General features: G+C 50.1%; 1 protein-coding gene across 5 annotated transcripts; it reads right to left on the bottom strand.

Moving 5' to 3' along the window:
- Positions 1-750: 750 nt before the first annotated feature.
- MEIS3 (Meis homeobox 3) lies at positions 751-11,011 on the bottom strand. 5 transcript variants are annotated; one of them, XM_051989280.1, is made up of 13 exons: positions 10,226-11,009; positions 5,723-5,916; positions 5,388-5,559; positions 5,196-5,246; positions 4,859-4,909; positions 4,566-4,736; positions 4,170-4,281; positions 3,913-4,061; positions 3,528-3,604; positions 3,049-3,107; positions 2,685-2,780; positions 2,388-2,463; positions 751-1,841 (listed from the first exon to the last, which is right to left on the bottom strand). In XM_051989280.1, exons 1-12 carry the CDS (start codon positions 10,235-10,237, stop codon positions 2,414-2,416), a joined length of 1,194 nt encoding a protein of 397 aa, XP_051845240.1. In that variant the 5' UTR covers positions 10,238-11,009; the 3' UTR covers positions 751-1,841; positions 2,388-2,413. The 5 variants fall into 5 exon arrangements, with proteins under 5 accessions (XP_051845240.1, XP_051845239.1, XP_051845237.1 ...); XM_051989279.1 differs by having other exon boundaries at positions 1,329-1,845; positions 10,226-11,008; XM_051989277.1 differs by having other exon boundaries at positions 1,331-1,951; positions 10,226-11,008.
- Between the last annotated feature and the right edge of the window lie 10,077 nt (positions 11,012-21,088).

Here is a 21,088-nt window from a genome sequence, read left to right as displayed (position 1 = left end):
GAATCACACACACTCACAATCACACACAGAATTGCAGACACAATCACAATCACACACACACAATCACACACAGAATCACAGACACACACACAATCACATGCTCACACACACAATCACACACATAATCACAGACACAATCACATGCTCACACTCACAATCACACACAGAATCACAGATACAATCACACAATCACATGATCACACAATCACGCACAGAATCATAGACACATACACTCACAATCACACACAGAATCACACAGAATCACAGACACAATCACACAATCACACACACTCACCATCACACACAGAATCACAGACACAATCACACAATCACATGCTCACACACACTCACAATCACACATTCTGAACCCGCTCTGTCTAGCTGACTCCAGCCCACCACCAAGAAGTCGGGGCTTCTCTTGCTGCCCCTGCCCCTCTTGCTCTGGACCCCGGCCTCTGGGTGAGAGCGGGCTCTGAGGGCTGGGACCCTGCCCTCCCGGCCTCCCTCTCCCTTTCCAGTGCCAGCAGCTTGAGAGAAGGGACTCGGGTCGCTGTCTCTAGCCCCACGTCCGGCTCCTGGCACACAGCAGGTGCTTAATAGAAATTTTTTCATTCTGTTTGTTCATTCCTCTATGAACCAGGCTCTAAGAGACAGCGTAGGATTCCACTAACTCACCCCCAACTTTTGAATCTGCCTCAGTTTCTCTTTCTAGAAAAGACCCCAAACTGCTCCTAAGAGAAACCCCACTGGTTCAGGGACCCCAAGTGTCTAGGGTGGGCCCGCAGGCGGATGGTGGAAAGAGCCCTGGCCTGGGAACTAGGCCCACTGATTTGCCAACGTCTCTCCCGAGCCTCAGTTTCCTTATCTGTCCAATAAAGGGGTGGGTTATTAATGGCCTGGGGAGACGTTGTGCTCTGGCATTCTGCCCCCCTTTACCCCAGTTCCCAGGTCCAGCTGAGAAGCCGATGAAGGGAAGAGACAGGGAGCAGGAGGTAGGGAAGAAGGAAAGGGGGGGTCAGCTTCCTTTGTTACCCTCTAACCTGGGCCCCCCCGTCCCACCCCGTCCCTCCAGGTCTGGGCCTCCCGGACCCAGTGGAGCCTCTCAGTCATCCCTGACTCCCCGGCCTCTCCCTCAGTTCTTGGGAGGCCTGGCCAAACACTGCTTGGGGGGGAGGGAGACCTCGAGAAGGGGCCGGGTACTGAGGCGGAGAAAGAGCCTCTGGGACAGAGGGGGGTGATACAGCCATGGGCCAGAGGCATCCATCCCCCTTATCCCCCTCCCCAGGGACCACCCCCCTCCGCCCCTTAGGCTGCTCTCCATTATTTACCAGAGAGACAAACACAGGGACAGACTGAAGAGGGAAAGAGGCTGAACAGAAGATTGGCTTTTTTTTTTTTTTTTAAGATTTTATCATTTTTAAAAAAAGTTTGAGAAAGAGACAGGCTAAGAGAGTAGGGGCAGAGGGGGAAGACAGGGAGAACCCCGGACCCCCGCCCTGTCTGTGCCCCAGACCTCTCTGGCCCAGGCCCGAGGAGGGGCCTGGACGTTCCCCCACCCCCGCCATTGGGCCCGCTCCCCGGAGTGGGGCACGAGGGGGGCCTGGGGCTCGGGGAGAAGCAGGGAAGGGGCCTGCAGGATGGAGAGGGTATCATCATCATCAGTGAGGGATGGATAGCTCAGTGTGCAGCGAGTCCCAGCCCAGGAGCCCGGAGAGCCCGGGGAGGTAGGCGTTGAGATGGGAGGGCGTCAGGCCCGGCCCGCATCAGGCGGGGCCCTGGCTGGGAGCCCCGGGGTGGGGGGCTCGGCTCCCAGGACCCCCCATGTCCATGGAGAAGGAGTCCTGGCTTTGGAGAAAGAAGGGTTTGCAGAGGGTCAGGAGATGGAGAGGAGCTTGGCGGTCCCAGATCTCCCTTCTTTGACTTTTCCTCCCTTCACGTTCTGTTGTCTTCCCTGATCCCGGGCATAGGAGCCGAGGACACAGAGAACGGGCGCAGAGAAAGAGAAGAAGCAGGGGGAGACAGTAAGAGATCATGGGGAGAGAGAGAGAGAGAGAGAGAGAGAGAGAGAGAGAGAGAGAGAGAGAGAGAGAGAGAGAGAAACAGAGAGAGAGAAGGGAGAGGGGGAAGGAGAAACAGGACGGGAAAGAGTCAGAAAGGGAAACTGAGAGACAGGGCACCAGGAGAGACCGAGGGGGGGAATGAGAAGCAGAGGTGGGCAGGGAAGGAGCCAGGCAGCCTGGGGGGGGGGAGGCTGAGGGGGACAATCCAGGCTCACCCCTCTCACTGGACCCTCCCAGACAGTGACCCAGAGACTGCCCCCAGCCTCCTCCCCTCCTTCCCTCCAAGGACTGGGGATACAAGGAGACCCGGGAGGGGGGGGCACTCACCATCAGTGGGCGAGGCTGCAGGTGCCTTACATGTAGTGCCACTGCCTGTCCAGGCTCACGCTCATGCCCATGGACCCTGGGGACGAGAGATGCGGGAAGGAGCCCCCCCAGCCCCCCTCATCAAGGAGGTGTGGGCCCTTTAAGAAGCGACAGTGGGTGGGACCAGGGTAGCGTGGCCTCCTGCATGCAAAGGAAGCTTATGCATTATTCATAAGCCTGGGCCCCCAAAGGAGGCTGGGGAAGTGGGGAGATCTCTGCAGTCTGGGAACGGGAGGAGCGGGTGGGGGGAGGGCTTACCGGTGGTCCTCATGGGGGGCCCGGGGCCCGGACTCTGGTCTGGCCCAAAGGCCCCCAGGGCTGCGCCGTGCTCGGGGCTGTAGGCGGTGCCGGGGCCTGTGGGGGGGACGACACCATTCCTTAGCGCGGGCCTCCAGCCCAGCAGTGACAGCCCAGGACCAGCGGGAGGTGAAGAAGGGGAAGGGGCTCCCGGCGCAGCCGTGGGCTTGGCGCCAATCACTCCCTTCCCCTTCTAGGACTCGGTTTCCCTCTCTGTCAAATAAGGAGACTGAGCTGGATGGTCCCTAAGGTCCCTCTCCTGCTCCAAGTCCTGTTTTTACACAGACAGACACACACACTCACACTCACACACACACATACACACCTGCCCTGTTGGACTGGTCAATCATGGGCTGCACAATCCGCCTCCTGGCATTAATGAACCTGTGGGAGAAGATTCACAGACAATAAACATGGGAGAAAGAGAAGGAGACCCGATGAAATCAGTGAGAGAAGCAGACATCCAGGTCTAGGGAAGCCCAGGGGACAGTGGGAGGGCCAGGCAAGAGCTGGGTGGGCAGGCAGGAGGTGAGGGGGGATGGGGGCAGAGAGAGTCAGAGGGAAGGGGAGACCCTAGGTACCTTCCCTTCTGTCCCTCAGGAACCCCCAGTTCCCTCACCTTCCTCTTCCTCAGGATCCCTTCAAGCCCCTTCCTCTTTTCTCCCCTCAGGAGCCCCCCAGCTCCCTCCCATTCTCTTCTTCAAGAACCCCTCAGCCCCTCCCTTTCTGCCCTCAGGAGCCCCCCTGCCCCCTCCCTTTCTCCCCTCAGGAGCCCCCCAGCCCCCTCCCTTTCTCGCTCCTCACCAGTTGTTGACCTGTAGGATGGTGAGACCGGTGTCCTGGGCCAGCTGCTTCTTCTGCTCCTCAGAGGGGTAGGGGTGCTGGGGGCAATACAGAGGGGGGAGAAGGACCGGGAGTCATCCCCACAGAGAGAAAGAGGAGCAGTGGCCAAGCTCAGGACCTCCCAGACATCTTTAGATTCCACCAGAGGAAGGGATGGAGGGCTTTTCTTTCCCCTGAGCCAAACCCAGAGGAGTGGGGGCTCCGGGAAGGGTCTGAGGCCGGGCCAAGCCTGGGGGGCACCTGAAGCGTGAGGAATACCTGGGGGGGAGCTCATGGGAGGCCCCCTTGCCAGATTCATTGTGGGCCTGGTGGCTGTGTCCCGCGCCTCCCTGGGGGCAGGGCTCACCGCCAGGTGCTGGAAGAGCCAGGCCCTCATGATGTTGGTGGCCACCTTGGGGAAGATGCCCCGCTTCTTACTCTGCCTCTGGTCGTGGTCGGGCTCGTCGTCTTCCGGCCCAGAGCTGGGGGAGGCTGCTCGGGTCTCCAGCCCGTCTCCTGAGGGGGGAGAAAGGCTGCTCACCTGAGCTGGAACCTGCCTGCTCCCCCAGGGCCCCGGCTCTTTCTGGGTCACTCCCCATCCCTGCCCTTGCGGCCCATCCTCACCCTGCTCGCTGGAGTTGTCCCCGCTCTGGGAGGCCAGGCCTCCGCTGGATGGACCTGGCGTGCCCAGGTGCACAGACCCGCTGTCACTGTGGTCCGGGACCCAAGAATGGTTCTGAAGGGGAGAGAATGAGGGGGGGCTGGAGCCTTGGGGTCCCCCCTAAAGCGGAGGAAGACACAAGGTGCTTCAGGCTCGCTGGCCCGTCCTTGCTGGGATCTCCAGCTCTCCCCAACCAGCTCCCGCGCTCCCTGGGGCTGAACGCGGCTGCGGGAGGAAGGAGGGCGACCACGGTTATCGGAGGGCGCCTGGTGGGCGGCTTTGTATGTGGCTGTTACCCGAGTGTGCGGCTGTGGGCGAGCTTGTGGCTGCACTGTGTTGGGGGGGGGAGGGGGCAGCACCTGGTGGGGCAGGCCGGGGCCGGGGGGCGGGAAGTCGTCCAGGTCGGCCTTGCAGGGCACGATGGGCTCGTCTCCGTCTCGGTCTCGGTCCTCGATGACCAGGTCGATGGGCATCTTCCCCTTGAGGCAGGTGATGTAGCGATGGCAGAAGTTGTCGCACAGGTCGTGTACCTGGGGGGAGAGGGGGCAGAGCAGAGGTGAGAGGGGGCGGGAGCAGATGGAGGAGGGGGCAGAGCAGAGGTGAGAGGGGGCGGGAGCGGCTGAGAGGGGGCAGGGGCGGGGCGGGCGCTCACCTTCTCCAGCTCCAGCAGATGAAACCGAAGCACCTGGATGGCCTGGATCATCTGAGGGGAGACACAGAGACACAGAGACGGGGGCAGAGAGGGCGAGAGGGGGCAGGAGGCGGAGAGACAGAGGCAGACGAGGAGGAGGAGGAGGGCCAGAGAGAGACATGGAGACATACAGAGACGGAGATGGGGGCTGTGGAGGGAGATCTGGAGCCAGGGTTGGGGGGGAGGGGGCGGCAGGGGAAGAAGCCCCGTGACTGTCTTCCAGCCCCTCCCCCAGGGTTATTGGAGGGGGGGCTGCCGGAGGGGCTTTGGGGTCCGAGCGGCTGTGCTGAGCTCTCACCAGGTTGTCCAGTTCTGGGTTAGAGGAGAACAGCGGCCTCTCCATGCGGACCTGAGACGGAACGAGGAGAGCATGGCAGGAGAGAAGGGGGGGGGGCACGGAGGCCTCACGGCCCCCCGCCCGAGGGCGTCTCAGTCCCCACCCCAAGCCCGGCCCAGGCCCGCCCAGCGGCTCCCGCCCGAGGGGCCGCACCTGCTTGGCGAAGGCGGCGATGTCCTCGTTGAAGGAGTCCGAGGAGCAGACGTCGGCCCCCGCCCCCAAGCCCGGGCTGCCCCCGGGCCCCGGGCCGGCCCCGTCCCTCGGGGAGCACGTGGCCAGCTCGCACTTCTCAAACACCAGAGCCAGAAGCGGAAACAGCGGGTGCCTGCAAGGCGCGGGAAGAGGGGGGCTCAACAGGCGGGGCGCAGGCTGGGGGGGACCCCGAGTGAGGCAAGAGCAGAGGGACGGCGAGAGGGAGACCCCCAGACAGACTGCACGGGGGAGCCCCGAGGGACCCACCGAGGCAGGGACCCGACAGCCTCCCTCACCCGTAGATCTCATCTTTCTCGCTCTTCAGTCCGTCTCCTCCTCGGGCCCGGCTCCGGGCCGGCCCTGGGGGCGGGGCGGAGCCGTAGGAGGCCTGGGGCAGCACTGTGGGCCGCCCGCTCCCCCGGGGCGCGGCTTCCGAGAAGTTGGCCAGGCCTGCGCTGTCCACGCCGGGATACTGAGACAGATCATCATACTGTGGGAGGGGAGGGATAAAAACAGAGGATCAGAGGGGTCGCCTCGGGACCCGGCGGGTACCTCCCTGTACCCCAGCCGTCGGGGACGAGTGCAGGGAGCCATGGGACGGCTTTCTCTTCTTTTCCCCTGGCCACCCCAAAGCCCTTCCCTCTCTGTGCTGCGTGAGCTGCTGCCTCAGTATCTGCGCTTTGTCCATCGCTTCCTATCGCTGTCTCTGGTGCTGGGTCTCCGTCTGCCCTGGGTCTGGTTGTCTTTGTCCCTACTTCCGGGTGTGCTCCGGTCCCTCCGGCCGCTTCAGTCTGTCTCTGAGATGTTCTGGTCTGTCCTGCTGCCCTTCCACCTCCAGTCTCTGCTGCTGTGTCTCGGCCATATCACTGTCTCTATCAGTAAGGAGCTGTCTCTGTCTCTAGTGCTGTGTCTCTGCGTAGAGGCGGTCCTCTCCCCCCCCTCCCCCATCTCCACCTCTGCTCTGTTAAGTTAAGTCTCTCTCTGTGGAGCTAACCCTCCTTTCTGCCTCTAGTTGTGTCTCTGTGCCCTTCCTCCCCTTCCTTTCAAAGCGTTCATAGAGATTGATTCATTATCCCTTGGGGATGGCTCAGGAGGGATCAATCAGGCAGAGTTTGGAATCCCCAAGCTCAGGAATCCCCTGAACCCCCCCCCACACACACACACAGAGTCTCACACACACACACACACACACACACACATACACACACAGAGTCACACACACACATACACACACAGAGTCTCTCTCTCACACACACACACACACACACACACACAGAGTCACACACACACAGAAAGTACAATATGGGCAAGCCTCCAGAGACAGGTGTATGAATAAACACCTGGCTTCTGAATGTGCTTCCTAGTGTGTGCGGTCTGAAGTGCTTTTTTCTCATTACATAGGTTAGGGGGAGGGAGAAAAGAAAGACTTTCTCTCCATCCTCTTCATTTCAGTTCAGTTCAGTTCAGTAGACTGTGTGTCCCAAACAACTTGAGCGAAGGCCCCTCTACTGGCAGAACACGGATACCCCACGTACTGGTGGGGAGACATGGCCTGGGAGACACACTCAAACACACAGACATATTATGCTTTCTCCTTAAACACACACACACACACACACACACACACACACACACACACACACCCCTCTGCTCCAAACTTTTCCTTTGACACCGGGAGACCTCAAGGAGTCTATTTCACCCCAGCACTCCCACCCCAATTATTCAGCTGAAGAACCGTGTCTGTCCCCTCCCATCTTACAGGATGAGAGGGGCAAAGCCTGGGGACTCGGAAAGGACACTGACTGACAGTCATCTCCTTCAGGGAGCTGACCTTCTGCTCTTCCCTTCTCTCTTCCTCCCCTAGGTGTTCCAGAGCTCAACCTGAAGTCTTCTTCCTGTTACTTGTCTCCCCCCACACACTCTTCAAAATCAGGGACAAACATGGAACAAAGAGATGGGGACTGGAGCGGGGGAGGAGAAGATAGAATGAAGGCAGAAGGATGATGGGACAGAAGGACAGAAAGGAGAGGACAGAGACGAGGGGATAGAGGGAAGGAATAGGGAAGACAGAAGGATGTCAGAAGGATGAAGGGAACTGGGACCGAGACATGGGAGACAGAGGGAGTAAGTTCAGAGGGATGGGAGACAAAGGGATGGGGACAGAGGGTTGAGGAACAGAGAAATAAAGTACAGAGGGAGGGGGGACAGAGCGAGGGAACACTCTAGTTGGAGCAGAGAGAGGAGAGAAAATGAAGAGATAGTGATATGGGGAATAGAAGAGGGATGGGACAAGGAGATAAGGTATACAGGTTGAGTGGAGGACAACAGAAGGATGGAGATAGAGGGATGAGAGATAGACTGACAGAAAGAAATCCATTCAAGGGAAATTGTGCCAGAGAATTGAGGAATAGAGAGGTACAGACATATGGGGGAGGGAAAGGGGGCAGAATTTTAAAACTTGGAGGAACATCAGGAGGAGACAGAAGGATAATACAGAGAAAGCGAAAAATGAGAAGAAATGGGGAAAAGAATGGGAGAAAGGGCTGAGGATTTATAGAATAAAAGAATAGGGGGAAATGGGATAGAGAATTAGGGATCAGAAGGATGAAAACAGAGATGAAGTTCTAATAGAGGAGGGCAGCAATCAGCCATTGAAGAAGGATGGGGACCATAGGTAGAAAGATAAATAGACAGGGACCAGAGGAACGGGGCCAGAGGAATATGGTATGGTTAATGGTCAAGTGGATAGAGGGATAGGAGTATAAAAAGGAGAAATGGAGACCAGAGAGGTGGATGGAAATAAGGTTAGAGGAAAAGAAGAATGGGGAATGGCAATGGAAAACCAGAAGGACTGGGGGAACAGAGAGGTGGAGAAAAGTGAGGAAAGATGACTATGAGGGTTAGAAGTAATAGATTGATGGAGGGATGCAAGAAAAACGAGAAATAGGGGAACAGAAAATGGAGAATTAGAGGGATGTGATAAAGGAATTAGAATAGGGGAATGGGAACATAAGGCTCAGAGACAGGAATAATGGACAAATAGATGAAGAACAGAGAGATAGAGATGGCGGGAAAGAGAAATGAAGGTATAGAGAGATGGAAATGAAGAGCAAAGAGGGACAGAGAGATGAGGATTGAAGGATGGGAGAGAGAGATGGAGGCTAAAAGAATGAAAGGACAGATCAAAGACAAGTGAGAAACGGAGTGATGGAGAACAAGAGGGATGTAGGACTAAAGGATAGGACTAGGACACAGAGAGAAAGATGAGGAAGGAGGAATGGGAATAAAGGGATAAGAATTGAAGTAAATGAGGAAAAGCAGATGAGTGACAAAAAAAATGAGACAAATAGACCAATGGGGCAGAGGTGGAGAAATAGAAATGAGAGGGAGATAGGAACAGAGGGATTTATGGGACAGAAGTATGAGTGACAATTCAACAGGAGGTTGGAGAAAGAGATTTGGACAGAGGATTGAAACAGAAAGGAATGGAGCAGAAAGATGGGGGACAGAGGGAGTATATAGAGAAAACTGGAGACTCAGAGGAACAAGAGATAGATACGTGGGGGAGATGGAGAGACAGCCATGGGGGGGCAAATATGGAGAGAAAGAGGGATTGTTGGGGAGAGACAGGAGAGAGACATTTAGAGGGAAAGAAGGATGGGGCATGAATGGGAGAACAGGGGGAAGGTTATAAGACTGAGTAAACTTTGGGAAAGGGGACAGAAAGTGGAGAAAGTTTGGATAAAGATAGAGATGTAAGACAAAAGACAGGAAGACAGAGGGTAGATGGAAAGGATGGAGAAAGGAAGGGCAAGCATAGAAAGATCTGAGTCAACTGACGAGATTGGGATAGGGGACAGAGCCTGAAAAAGAAAAGGGTGAAGAAAAAGAGTTGAGAAAGATGGGGACAAAGTCAAATGGTGATGGAGATACTGGGAAGAGAATGATGAGCATGGAGAGATGGAGAGATAGGGGAGAAAATAACGAGCACAGAGGTGTGAGCTGGGAGAGAGAAACGGGCATAGGGACGATAACGTGAGCAAAAAAGGGCTGGGGGAGAGTTAGAAGACCTGAGGGGTTGGGCAAATGGGGTGGAGGGAGGGAGGGATGGGGACCAAAGGGGAGGAGAAGAGATGAAATTGGAGAGGCAGAGGGAGCAGGGACAGAGAAAAGGGGTCCTATAGAAAATGAGGGGGGCAGAGAAATATGAGACAGATCTGGAGGGGAAGGAGGTAGAAGGGTGGAAAAAGAGAGGGGGGGAAAGTGTTCAGGGATGGAGGATTAGGGAATAAATATGGCATGAAATTAGCCGGAGATGGAGGGATAGAGTGAGTCAGAAGGATGATAGATGGGAAGATGGGAGGACAGGGAAGGGGGCAAGATTTCAGTGGGTGATAGGAGGTGGGGAGTGAGATGGAGAAAAAGGAAAGAGGACAGATGAAAGACAGAGCTAGAGAGACAAGGATGGGAGAGAGAGGGATAGGGAGGAGAGGGGGAACAGACAGAAAGCTAGAGATGGGGGAACATTAGAATGAGGGATAGAGGGAAGGGGGAACAGTGGGATAGGGGACAGGAATGGAGGAGGGAGTGATAGGGGTAGATAGGCAAGAGTTGGAGAAGCAGAAATTAGGAATAGCTGGAAGAAAAGAGGGATAGAGAGAATGAAGGATGGAGATAGGAAGATGGGATCCGAGCGGGAACAAGGAGCTGGAGAGCCGGGGAACGGAGACTGGACGGGGAGGAACGAAGGGGAGGCTCTCGGTGGTGCTGGCTGACTGGGGACATGCATCCATACTTACTCTCTGTGCCATGGGCCCCCAGAGCTGGGGCCCACGTCAGGCAGCTCCAATGTCTGTCCCTCGCCAGATCCGGGCCTGGGGGCTGGGCTGTGGAGGGCGAGTGGGGACGCGGGTTGCCCCCCAGGCTCCCCCCACAGCCCAGGGCCCCCTCTTTCTGCTCAGTGGTGGGCGTAGTGTTCTGTCATGAGGACACCAGAGCACAGTTTCCTGGCCAGCCCCCAGGGGTCAGTGCCCTGGCCCCAGGGGCATCCCGGGCTGCTGGAGAGAGTTGGAGGGTGGATCTGGACCCCAGGGTGGGGGAGAAAAGGCTCTCCTGAGCCCCAGTCACCCTACGGCACCCCAGAACTGGAGTCTCAGGGAATCCAGTAAGAGACAGTGAAAGAGAAAGATTCAAGGAGAGACAGGAAGAATGAAAGAAAGAAAGATCAGAGAGGGAAGGAGGGAGAGAGGGAGGGAAGCTGAGAGGAAGGGACTGGTGTGGGGAGACCACTGGCAAGGGGCTGGGCTGGGCTGGGCCCCTGGGTCCCTGATGTGGGGGCTGGTAAGCAGCTGAGTGGATGCTCAGCTGTCTGCCTCTGTGTGTGTGTGTCTGTCTCCCTCTGTCTCCCTCCTCTCTCTCTCTGTGATCATATCCGGAAGTTCCCACATCACCCAATCCTTAACCCACTGTCCGCCGGCTGCCGGAGGGGCCAGAGCTGAAGCCAGAGGGCCGGGGCGGGCCCGGGGCCGGGGCTGCTGAGAGGGAAAAGAGGCCTCCTGGTCCCCGCCTGCTCCTCCGCCCCCTCACCCCCACCCCAAGAGGTTCAGCCCTTGTCTTTCTGTATCCTCTCCGAGTCTCTTGCTCTCTCCCTTAGCATTCTTTTCTCTCTTCTCTCTTGTCCTCTCTTCTCTCTTCTTCTCTCCTTTCCTCTCCTCTCTCCTCTCCTCTTCCTCTTCTGTCCTCATCCTCCTTCTTCTTTCTGTTTCTTCCTCCTCCTCCTCTTCTTCTTCCTCCTCCTCCTCCTCCTTTTTTCTTCCTCCTTTTCTCCTCCTCCTCTTCTTCTTCTTCTTCTTCTTTCTGGTCCTTTTTTCCCTCCTCCTCCTCCCCCTTTTCTCCTCTTCCCTTCTCCTGTTACTTCTCCTCCTCTTCCTCTTCTTCCTCCATCTTCTTGTCCCTCTCCTTCTTGGCTCCCTGCCTTACCCTCTTTTGAGGTCTGTCTCATTCTCTATCTTACTGGGCCTATTTTCCTAATCCTCCTATCTTTCTCTTTCTCCCTTCCCTCATCGATTTCTCTTTGTATCACTTAGCTTTCATTCTGGGTCTGATTCTCTCTTCTCTACCTGTAAGACACAGACGGAGCTGTCACTGTTCTGGGCCCTTAGGGTGATATTAGAATGCCTTCTCCGTCCTGATGTCCAGCAATGGCCAGGATGTTCATTTGGGCATCTCTAGCTGTGCATGTATGTACCTTTGCATATGTAGATGTATATGGGGGAGAGGAGAGGAGAGGAGAGGAGAGAGAGAGAGAGAGAGAGAGAGAGAGAGAGAGAGAGAGAGAGAGAGAAGAGAAGAGAAGAGAAGAGAAGAGAGAGAAGAGAAGAGAAGAGAGAGAAGAGAAGAGAAGAGAAGAGAGAGAAGAGAAGAGACAGAGAGAGGGAGGGAGGAGAGAGAGAAAAGGAGGGAAGGCGGGAGGGAGAAAGAGAGGGAAGGAGGGAAGGAGGAAGAGAGAGAGAGAAGAGAGACAGAAGGAGAGAGAGAGACAGAGAGAGAGAAGAAAGAAGGAGACAACAGAGACAGAGCACATCTCGTGTGTGTGTGTGTGTGTGTGTGTGTGTGTGTGTGTGTGTATGTGTGTGTGTGTGTGCAGGCAAGCTAAGGGAAGAGTGAGTTTGAGGATGGAGGGACAATGATCAGATTTCGTCCTAGAGACAACCCCACTGCACTCTCTCCCCTCCCCCCATCTGCAAGGGTCCCGAGGGCAGAGCAGGAGCAGTGAGTGACAGCTGCAGAGAAGCCGACTTTGGCTCAACACAAGTAAGAACTTTGGACTAGTAGCTATTTCAGAGTCGGATGGGAAGTGCTGAGCTCCCCATCAGGAGAAGGCTGCAAGTGGAGGCTGAGAAGACTGCCTGTCAGGGACATTGTGGAGGGAACGCCTCCTCTGTATGGGTTGCTTCCCTCTAGCTTGAAGACTTTGGGGTCTCTGGGAAATATGGTGAGAACTGAGGGAAGGAAGAGGAGCAGGTGACTGAATCTCCTGGGTCCTAGACAGTCTCCCAGACTGAAAACCAAGACAGCCCCTTCAGAGGAGGAGGGAGGCAAAGCTTTAAGAGTCTGGGAGGGAAGGCAGATCGCCTGCCTCTGCCTCCCCAGCTGCCTCTGCCTCCCCAGCTGCCTGCCTATTTATCTTCCGGTTTGTCCCTCTTAGCTGCTGTCCTTCCTTCCTTCTTTCTCTCTGCCTGCCCACCGGCTTCTCTGTCTGTTTGCTTCTTTGTCTTATATACCTTTCTGCCTGTTTACTTGTCCAGTACTGCTTCCGTACCTCCTAGCTCTCTGTCTCTGTCTCCCTATCTCTCCATCTGTCTTCATTTATCTCAAACCATGTCTGTCTATCTCTTCATCTGTCCCTATCTCTATCCATGTCTGTCTATTCATCTACGTCTTTCTCTCAGACTCTGTGCCTCCCCCTTCTTCTCCCTCTTTTCCTCTCTCCTCTCTCTCTCTCTCTCTCTCTCTCTCTCTCTCTCCTCTCTCTCTCTCTCTCCCCTTCCCCTTTCCCCCCTCCCCCTGTCTCTCTCTCTCTTTATGTCTCTCTTCCTCTCTGCCTCTGTCTCTGTCTTTATGTCTCTCTGTCTCTCTCTCTCTTCCTCTCTTTGTCTCTGTCTCTCTGTCTTTATGTCTCTGTCTCTGTCTCTCTCTCTTCCTCTCTCTGTCTCTCTGTCTTTATCTCTCTTCCTCTCTCTGTCTCTCTCTCTGTCTTTATGTCTCTCTGTTTCTGTCTCTCTCTCTCTCTTTTCCTCTCCCTGTCTCTGTCTCTCTGTCTTTATGTTTCTCTGTCTCTGTCTCTCTCTCTTCTTCTCTCTGTCTCTCTCTCTGTCTGTATTTCTCTCTGTCTCTCTCTCTTTTTTCCTGTCTCTGTCTCTGTCTGTCTCTCTGTCTTTATGTCTCTCTGTCTCTGTCTCTCCATCTTTCTCTATTCTCTTTCTGCTCCTTTATCTGCCTTCCCTCCCTCCCTCCTACTCATCTGCTTGTCTTTTGTCAGCCCCCTTGTCTGTCCATCTGTCCTCCTCCTTGCACCTTGCCCACTTTGGAAGGATGGCTGAACACAGGCAGCTTCACCAAGCTTAGAATCTGGCCACTTTGTGTCCGTGGGATCTTGGGAAAGTCATGTCTCTGAGCCTTGGTTCTAAACCCTTCACATGTGAGCGTGGAACCGGATGAGCTGTAAGGAACCTTTCAGCGGTTCAACCCTGGCGCTGGGCCCCAGATCTGCTCGTCTGCTTGCTTCTCCCAGGAGGCAGAAGCCTCTGGGGAATGGGGGGTGAGCCGCAGAAACACAGGAAGCCACAGAGGGCTAAAGACCCAGAGAGGCAGTAGCAGGAGTGAGAGATATGGGAGGGGGAGAGCCCCCTCCACCCCTGCCCCCATGCCCCCACCTCCCGCAGCGCACAGCTGTTGGCCTGTGTCCTTCTCTGGCCCGAGCACGGATCCCCGCTGTGAGTGTTAACGTGATAATTTCCCAGCCCTTAATCAGGGTCCCTGCTGAGCTCTGGCTTCTGCCTGTTGTCCCCTGTGCCCCTTCCTCCACCCAGCCAGGAATTCCTGCGGGGTCTCTGCAGAAGCCTCGGCAGGGGTGGGGGGGAGTAGTGCTCCTGAAGAAATGTGAGAAATGACCAAGCCAGGGCCCACAGAGAGGCAGAGGGAGGCAGGGGCATAGCGGCAATGACCTCTTTTCTTACCTGTCCTCCCAATATAGAAATCAATATGAAGTGAAGTGAAGAAATGCAACTACCCTTTCTTCTGTCTCTGTCTTTCTCTCCTCTTTCTCTCTCTTTCTCCTCTTTCTTCTTTCTGTCTTTCTTTCCCCATCACCCACTTTCTTTTTCTCTCCATCTCTTTGTCTGTCTTCCTCCTCTCTCTCTCTCTCTCTCTCTCTCTCTCTCTCTCTCTCTCTCTCTCTGTCTCTCTGTCTCTCTCTCTCTCTCTCTCTCTCTCTCTCTCTCTCTCTCTCTCTTCCCCGTCTGTCTCTTTCTCTTTGTCTGAACGTCTCTCTCTTTGTGTGTCTGTCTCTGGTCTTATCTCTCCCTTCCACCTCTCTTTGTTTCTCTACCTCTTCCCATATCTCTCCCTGTCTATTTTCTGCTTCTCTTTCTGCCGCCTCCCTCCCATCTCTCCCTGAGCCTCCTCTCCATGGAGAGAGCTCGATTCCTTTAAGAATGGCTGGCAGGACCTCCCCTCTTTCTCTGTCTCTCTCTGCATTCCCTCCCCAGCCCAAGGGCTCGAGAGCAGGAAATTAATTTCAATCAACTTTCAATGAAAACATAAAACTAGCCTCCTCACCACCCCTGTCTCCCTCCAGCCCAAGCCCTAGGGTCAAGGGAGCCAGAAGGCCAGGCTGCTAGACTGCTTTGCCTGCTGACCTGGGGTGGGTGGGGGGCAGGGAAGATGGATGGGACTTCATCTGGCTGCTGTAGCAACGTCCAGTGTGTGTGTGTGTGTGTGTGTGTGTGTTTACAGGACTCATCCATCACCTGTCAGAGGCTCCTAACAGCAGGTGGGGGAGGTATCTCCTACCTAGAGAGATGGCCACAGGGAGAAGGAGAGAGAGGGTCACAGAAAAGAAACGGAGTGAGGGAGGAAGAAATAGAAACAATGAGATGGAGAAAGCATTGGGAAGAGAGAGAGGGAAATGAAAGAGAGAGAAAGAAAGAGAGAGAGAAGGAGGGAGGGGGGAGAGAGAGAGAGAGAGAGAGAGAGAGAGAGAGAGAGAGAGAAAGAGAGAGAGAGAGAGAAAGAGACAGAAAGAAAGAGAGAGAGAAAAAGAGAGAGAGAGAAGGAGGGAGGGGGGAGAGAGAGACAGAGAGAGAGAAAGAAAGAAAGAGAGAGAGAGAGAGAAGGAGGGAGGGGGAGAGAGAGAGACAGAGAGAGAGAGAGAAACAGAGAGAGAGAGAGAGGAGAGAGAGAGAGACTGCTACAGAATCTAAGAAGAAAACAGGGAAAGTGTCCTATATTAGCAAATATTGATTTGCCTAGAAAGGTCTCACCGATCCCCTCTATCATAAGAGACTGGGGGTGGGGAAACACCCTCAAATGTTTCCCTCCTCTCCTCTCTATACAAAAGCCCTCCATCAGAGCCAGGAGACAAGGAGCAACAGTCTCTTCTCTGGGCCTCAGTTTATTTATCTGTAACATGGGGGCAATAATGACCTCTTTTGAGGTGGTATTGTGAGCAAAGAATTTTGTAAACTTTAAACCAGGGAAATGGGGAATGGTGTTATTATTGCCTCGTTCTCTTCGTCTTTTTCTGTGGGTTTCAGATGGAAATGGTCCTGGGAGCAGTTACTATTCTGAAAGTATCATTTTATAGTTAATGTTCTATGGCTTATTGCATTGATGGATAAAATAACTTGGATTTTTTGTTGTAATGGTTGAATAAAAGCGTGTGTGTCCTTTGGACTACATCAGCATTTTACAGGTTGCAGGCTGGGCCCTAGGGTTGGCCTAGGCTCAGGGTACTTTGTAATATATTCCTAAAACTATAGCCCATGAGCCCCCACGGGTGTGCTTCCCTTTAAGAATGAGCCGGTGGGAACAACTATTGCAAAATTGTGGGATATAAAATAAACCCACATAAATCACTGGCATTTCTATATATTACCCACAAAGCCCAGAAGCAAGAGATGGAAAGGGGAAGTTCATTTAAAATAACTGTAAGCAATATACAATTTTTGGGAGTCTACCTTCCAAGACAAACCCAGGAACTATAGAAACATAATTACAAATACTTTTCACACAAATAAAATCAAATCTAAATAGTGGGAAAATATCAATTGTTCATGGGTAGGCCGAGCTAATACAATAAAAATGGCAATTCTACCTAGATTAGTTTACTTATTCGATGCCATACCAATCAAACCACCAAAAAAACTTTTTATAGAATTTTTAAAATGATAAAATTTATCTGGAAAAAGAAAAAGTCAAGAATATCAAGGGAATTAATGGGAAAAATGCAAAGGAAGGTGGCCTAGCAATGCCAGACCTAAATAAAGTGGCAGTCATCAAAACCATTTAATATTGGCTAAGAAATAGAGTGATAAATCAGTGGAATAGGTTGGGTACACAAGACACAATAATCCATGACTATAGTTATTTACTGTTTGGTAAACCCAAAGACTCCAGTTTCTGGGATAAGAACTCACTATTTGACAAAAATTGCTGGGAAAAATGGAAAATAGTATGGCAGAAACTAAGCATAGACCAACATCTCACATCTTATACCAAGATAATGTTGAAATGGATATTGGAGAGCAAGGGATAGTTTATCTGTCGGATCTTTGGAAATGAGAAGAATTTATGACCAAACAAGAAAAAGAGAGCATTATGAAATGCAAAACGGACAATTTTGATTACATTAAATTTAAAAGTTTTTGCAAAAACAATGCATTCAAGATTAGAAGAGAAGCAGAAAATTGGGAAACAATTTTTATGGCCAGTCTTTCTGATAAAAGCCTCATTTTTAAAATATAGAGAGAACTAAGTCAAATTTATAAAAATACAAGTCATCTCCCAACTGATAAATAGTCAAAAAAATACAATTTTCAGATGAAAAAATTAAAGCTATCTATAATCATATGAGAAAATGCTCTAAATCACTGTTGATTAGAGAAATGAAAATTAAACAACTCTGAGATATCAGCTCACACTTACCAGATTGGCTAAAAAGATAATAGTAACTATTGGAGGGAATATGGGAAATCTGAGATTCTAATGCATTGTTGGTGGAGTTGCGAACTGATCTAACCATTCTACAGAACAATTTGAAACTATGTCCAAAGGGCTATCAAATTGTGCTTACCTTTTGATTCAGCCCTACCACCACTGGGTCAGTATCCCAAAGGATCATAAAAGAGGGAAAAGGACCCATATGTACAAAAATGTAACAACTCTTTTTGCGGTGACAAAGAATTGGAAAATAAGTGGATGCTCATCAGTTAGGAAAATGGCTGAATAAGTTGTAGCATATGAAAGTAATGGAATATTATTATTCTATAAGAAATGATGGACAGGCTGATTTAAGGAAAGCCTGGAAAGGCTTATATGACCTGATGCTGAATGAAACGAGCAGAACCAGGAAAACTGTACGCAGCAACAGCAAGATTGTGTGATGATCTACTGTGATGGACTTAATCCTTTTTAGCAATTGGATAATCCAAAGCAACTCAATAAACTTTGGCTGGAAAATGCCATCTGCATCTAGAGAGAGAGAACTATGGGTACTGAATATAAATCGAAGCATACTGTTTTCACCTTTTTTTTCCTTCTTTTTTTTCTTTCTCGAAGTTTTTTCCTTTTGTTCTGATTTTTCTCTGCCAACATGACTCATAGGGAAATATGTAAAAAAAAATCTACATGTATAACCTAAAATAAATTTTAAAAAGGAAGAATAAACCAGTAGGCATAATTATCTCAAAGCAAAATAATTTATAAAGATGGCATAAAAATTAGCTACAAAATATTCATTCCCCCCATAATCCTCAGGCACACTCTCTCACTAAATACACAAAATATCACTGGATAGATTAGATGCATACATAAAGCATATTAGTAATCAGGCAGACATGAACTGAATACATATGGCCAAGGCAACTCATGTCTCTCCGGCATTGCCAGGGCCCTGATATTCTTTCTCTTGTCATGATGTCTTCATGCTGCTTCCTCATGGGAAAAGTATCTCTACTGGACAAGCCACTCATCTGGGCTCTGTGGGGCCATCATCTCTGCGGCTCTTTCTCTATACCTGGGCTAATTTTTACTTGAAACATTTTTCTCTGCTGCCAGGGGTTACTTTTCAGCATTGACTCCCCTTCAAGAAAAGTTTTAGGGGTTTTTTTAAGAGGCCATCAGGGTTGGAACCCATCCTTGGCCATTCAGAAACCAAATGTTCTAATTCCATCAAGAATTCTTTCAGATTTCCTAAGTGAGTATCAAAATGAAATCTCTTCTCCGTTACCTTCTCTTTCTAAGATTTCATCAATGGGGATGACATGGGGGTAAGAAATCAATTGGCCAGGAATATCGTGATCCATCCCCCCCACTACTACAAAAGAAGTAAGCTATAAGACCATTTTCTGTGGGGTAATTGAATGTACCCCCCGTACAATTTCATTAGCCACGAGACGACACAGAAAATAGGTATCTCATCTTGTTTCTACAAGATTTTTATTTCTTCTGTATTTTGAAAGCTTTGCATTTCATATAGCTTTGAGAATATGAGTATTTAATATGGCAACATTTACTTAAAACATTGTTCTTAAGGGTTTTTTTTTTTTTTTTGGTATGTGTGTGAATGTTTCAATGTTTCATTCAGGGAATTATGGGCAAGAGCCAAGGAATGATAACAATCCAGTTTCTAAAAGTGTCCCAAAGATAATTTGAAATCTTTATCTGTAGCATGAAGATTTCTTATCTGATAGTGGATAAAATATAGTATGCTTCTGTTGCATAATTCTGGCTCCAGGTCATATCTTCCTAAGGATTTGATAGGTACTAAATTTTTGCAGCCTTCAGTGAAGTCAGCTTTTCTTTTCATAATCTACACTGATCAATAAGTCTGGAGTCCTTAACCCTAGCTTTTAAGTAATTTCTTATGGCAATGACTTAGTCACAAATTGCTATCATAAACTTGTTTGTTCATAACAACAAATCCATTTGTCTGATGCTTCTTTATCTGCATACTGGGTTCATGCAGTTATCTCCCATGGTGGGCCTTTTGATTCCATTCTTGGATTGTAGCCATTTCACAGGCTTTATTCAGAAGTAAATCGTCTTGTCTCCATTGGACAAATCCAATGGTATGTGCCTCTCGGCAGCTTTAATGAAATGATATCTACTTATTAAAATGAACTTCTCTAGATTTTTGATTTATTACTTTTTCTGAAAATATCTATTAATCTTTTCTCTATTTTTTGGTGTGGAAATATTCATTATTCTATAGCTACCTTAAGGTGGTTGGCCCTATCTTTCATTAATATTCTATGATTTAGGAGGATACTTCACAATCTGTTATAATTCTGGAAATTATTATTTAGATGGGTTCTATGTAGATATTAATTGCTTTAAATGCCTTCTTTCCCCTCAGCCTTGACTCCAGAATACATGTAATACATTCAGCTTTAACTTTCTCCTCCATACTTCTATGTTTAGTGTGTCTTGCTTTGGAGGAGAGCAAAGTAGCTGTAGGTCATTAGTTTGACAGAATTTCTGGATTCAAATTCAAACTCTCCAGTTCCCATCTTTCCTTAATGTTTGTTAAGAATTTATACTTGTGAGGAAAAGGGACCCACATGTGCAAAAATGTTTGTGGTGGCCCTTTTTTGTGGTGGCTAGAAACTGGAAACTGAGGTGGATGCCAATCATGGAATAGCTGAATAAATTATGGCATATGAATATTATGGAATATTATTGTTCTGTAAGAAATGAACAGCAGGATGATTTCAGAGAGGCCTGGAGAGACTTACATGGACTGATGCTGAGTGAAATAAGCAGGACCAGGAGATACACGGCAACAACAAGACTATATGGTGATCGATTCTGACAGATGTGGCTCTCTGCAACAATGAGATGATTCAAACCAGTTCCAATTGTTCATTGATGAAGAGAGCTGTCCACACCCGGAGAGAGAACTATGGGAACTGAGTGTGGACTGCAACATAGCATTCTCACTCTCTCTGTTGTTATTTGCTTGCATTTTGTTTTCTTTTGTAGTTTTTTCTTCCTTCTTTATCTAATTTTTCTTGTGCAACAAGATAACTGTATAAATATGTATACATATATTGGATTTAACATGTGTTAAATAATAATAATAAATTTAACATATTTAACATGTATTGGACTACCTGCCATCTAGGGGAGAGTGTGGGGAGAAGGAGGGGAAACTTTAGAACAGAAGGTTTTGCAAAGGTCACTGTTGAAAAATTACTCATGCATATGTTTTGTCAATAAAAAGCTTTAATTAAAAAAAAGATTAACTAAAAAAAAGAAAAGAAAATTATCCATGCATATATTTTGAAAATAAAAAGCTTTAATTAAAAAAAAGAATTTATACTTGTCAAGTCCAGATGTCATTTTTGTATTGCTGGAGAAATCTCCCGTGAATTGTTTTAATATATTTTTCAGTGAAGAAATAACCCTAATTACAAGGAGATATGATTTTATTCTCCCTTTAATTTTGAAGCCATTCTTGGTTCTATTTAGGAGAGAGAATCTGGGTGTAAGACTTGGCAGAGTCATAATGAACTTAAACTGTCCCTCTGAAAAATGCCATATTTTATATTAATTGTATTCGTATATGTAATTGTACTCATTATGTTGGTGCTGTGTTTTAAATAGAGAATGGATTTCCATGTAGACATAAATATTCTGGGATTCTCACTATATCGGAGGCCTATTTTGTATGTTGGCCATACTTGAATGAGCCCGTAACTGAGTCAAAGGCTCTATGATAATTAGCAAAGATAGGATAAATGGTATAAGGCTTTCAGGAAGGTTGATCAGTAATTACTATTGGGTTTTGGTGGTTGCTTTTTTTTTGGAGAATGTGTCTTGATTTTGTCTAGGACGAAAATGCAGTGACTATGAGCTCCTCTTCCTCTGCACTTGGGGGG

The sequence above is a fragment of the Antechinus flavipes genome, chromosome 3 (assembly GCF_016432865.1).
Source record: "Antechinus flavipes isolate AdamAnt ecotype Samford, QLD, Australia chromosome 3, AdamAnt_v2, whole genome shotgun sequence".
Lineage (NCBI taxonomy): Eukaryota > Metazoa > Chordata > Mammalia > Dasyuromorphia > Dasyuridae > Antechinus > Antechinus flavipes.
Note: the sequence above shows the minus strand (reverse complement) of the source record. Positions and strands in the feature narration are given on the sequence as shown.

What these genes read in the sequence shown, in the direction of transcription:
- MEIS3 (XM_051989276.1), bottom strand. An exon ending in ACCCAGAACTGGACAACCTG is followed by an intron (nt 4,910 to 5,195) that starts GTGAGAGCTCAG and finishes GTCTCCCCTCAG; the next exon opens with ATGATCCAGGCCATCCAGGT. An exon ending in GGACAACTCCAGCGAGCAGG is followed by an intron (nt 4,062 to 4,169) that starts GTGAGGATGGGC and finishes CTCCCCCCTCAG; the next exon opens with GAGACGGGCTGGAGACCCGA.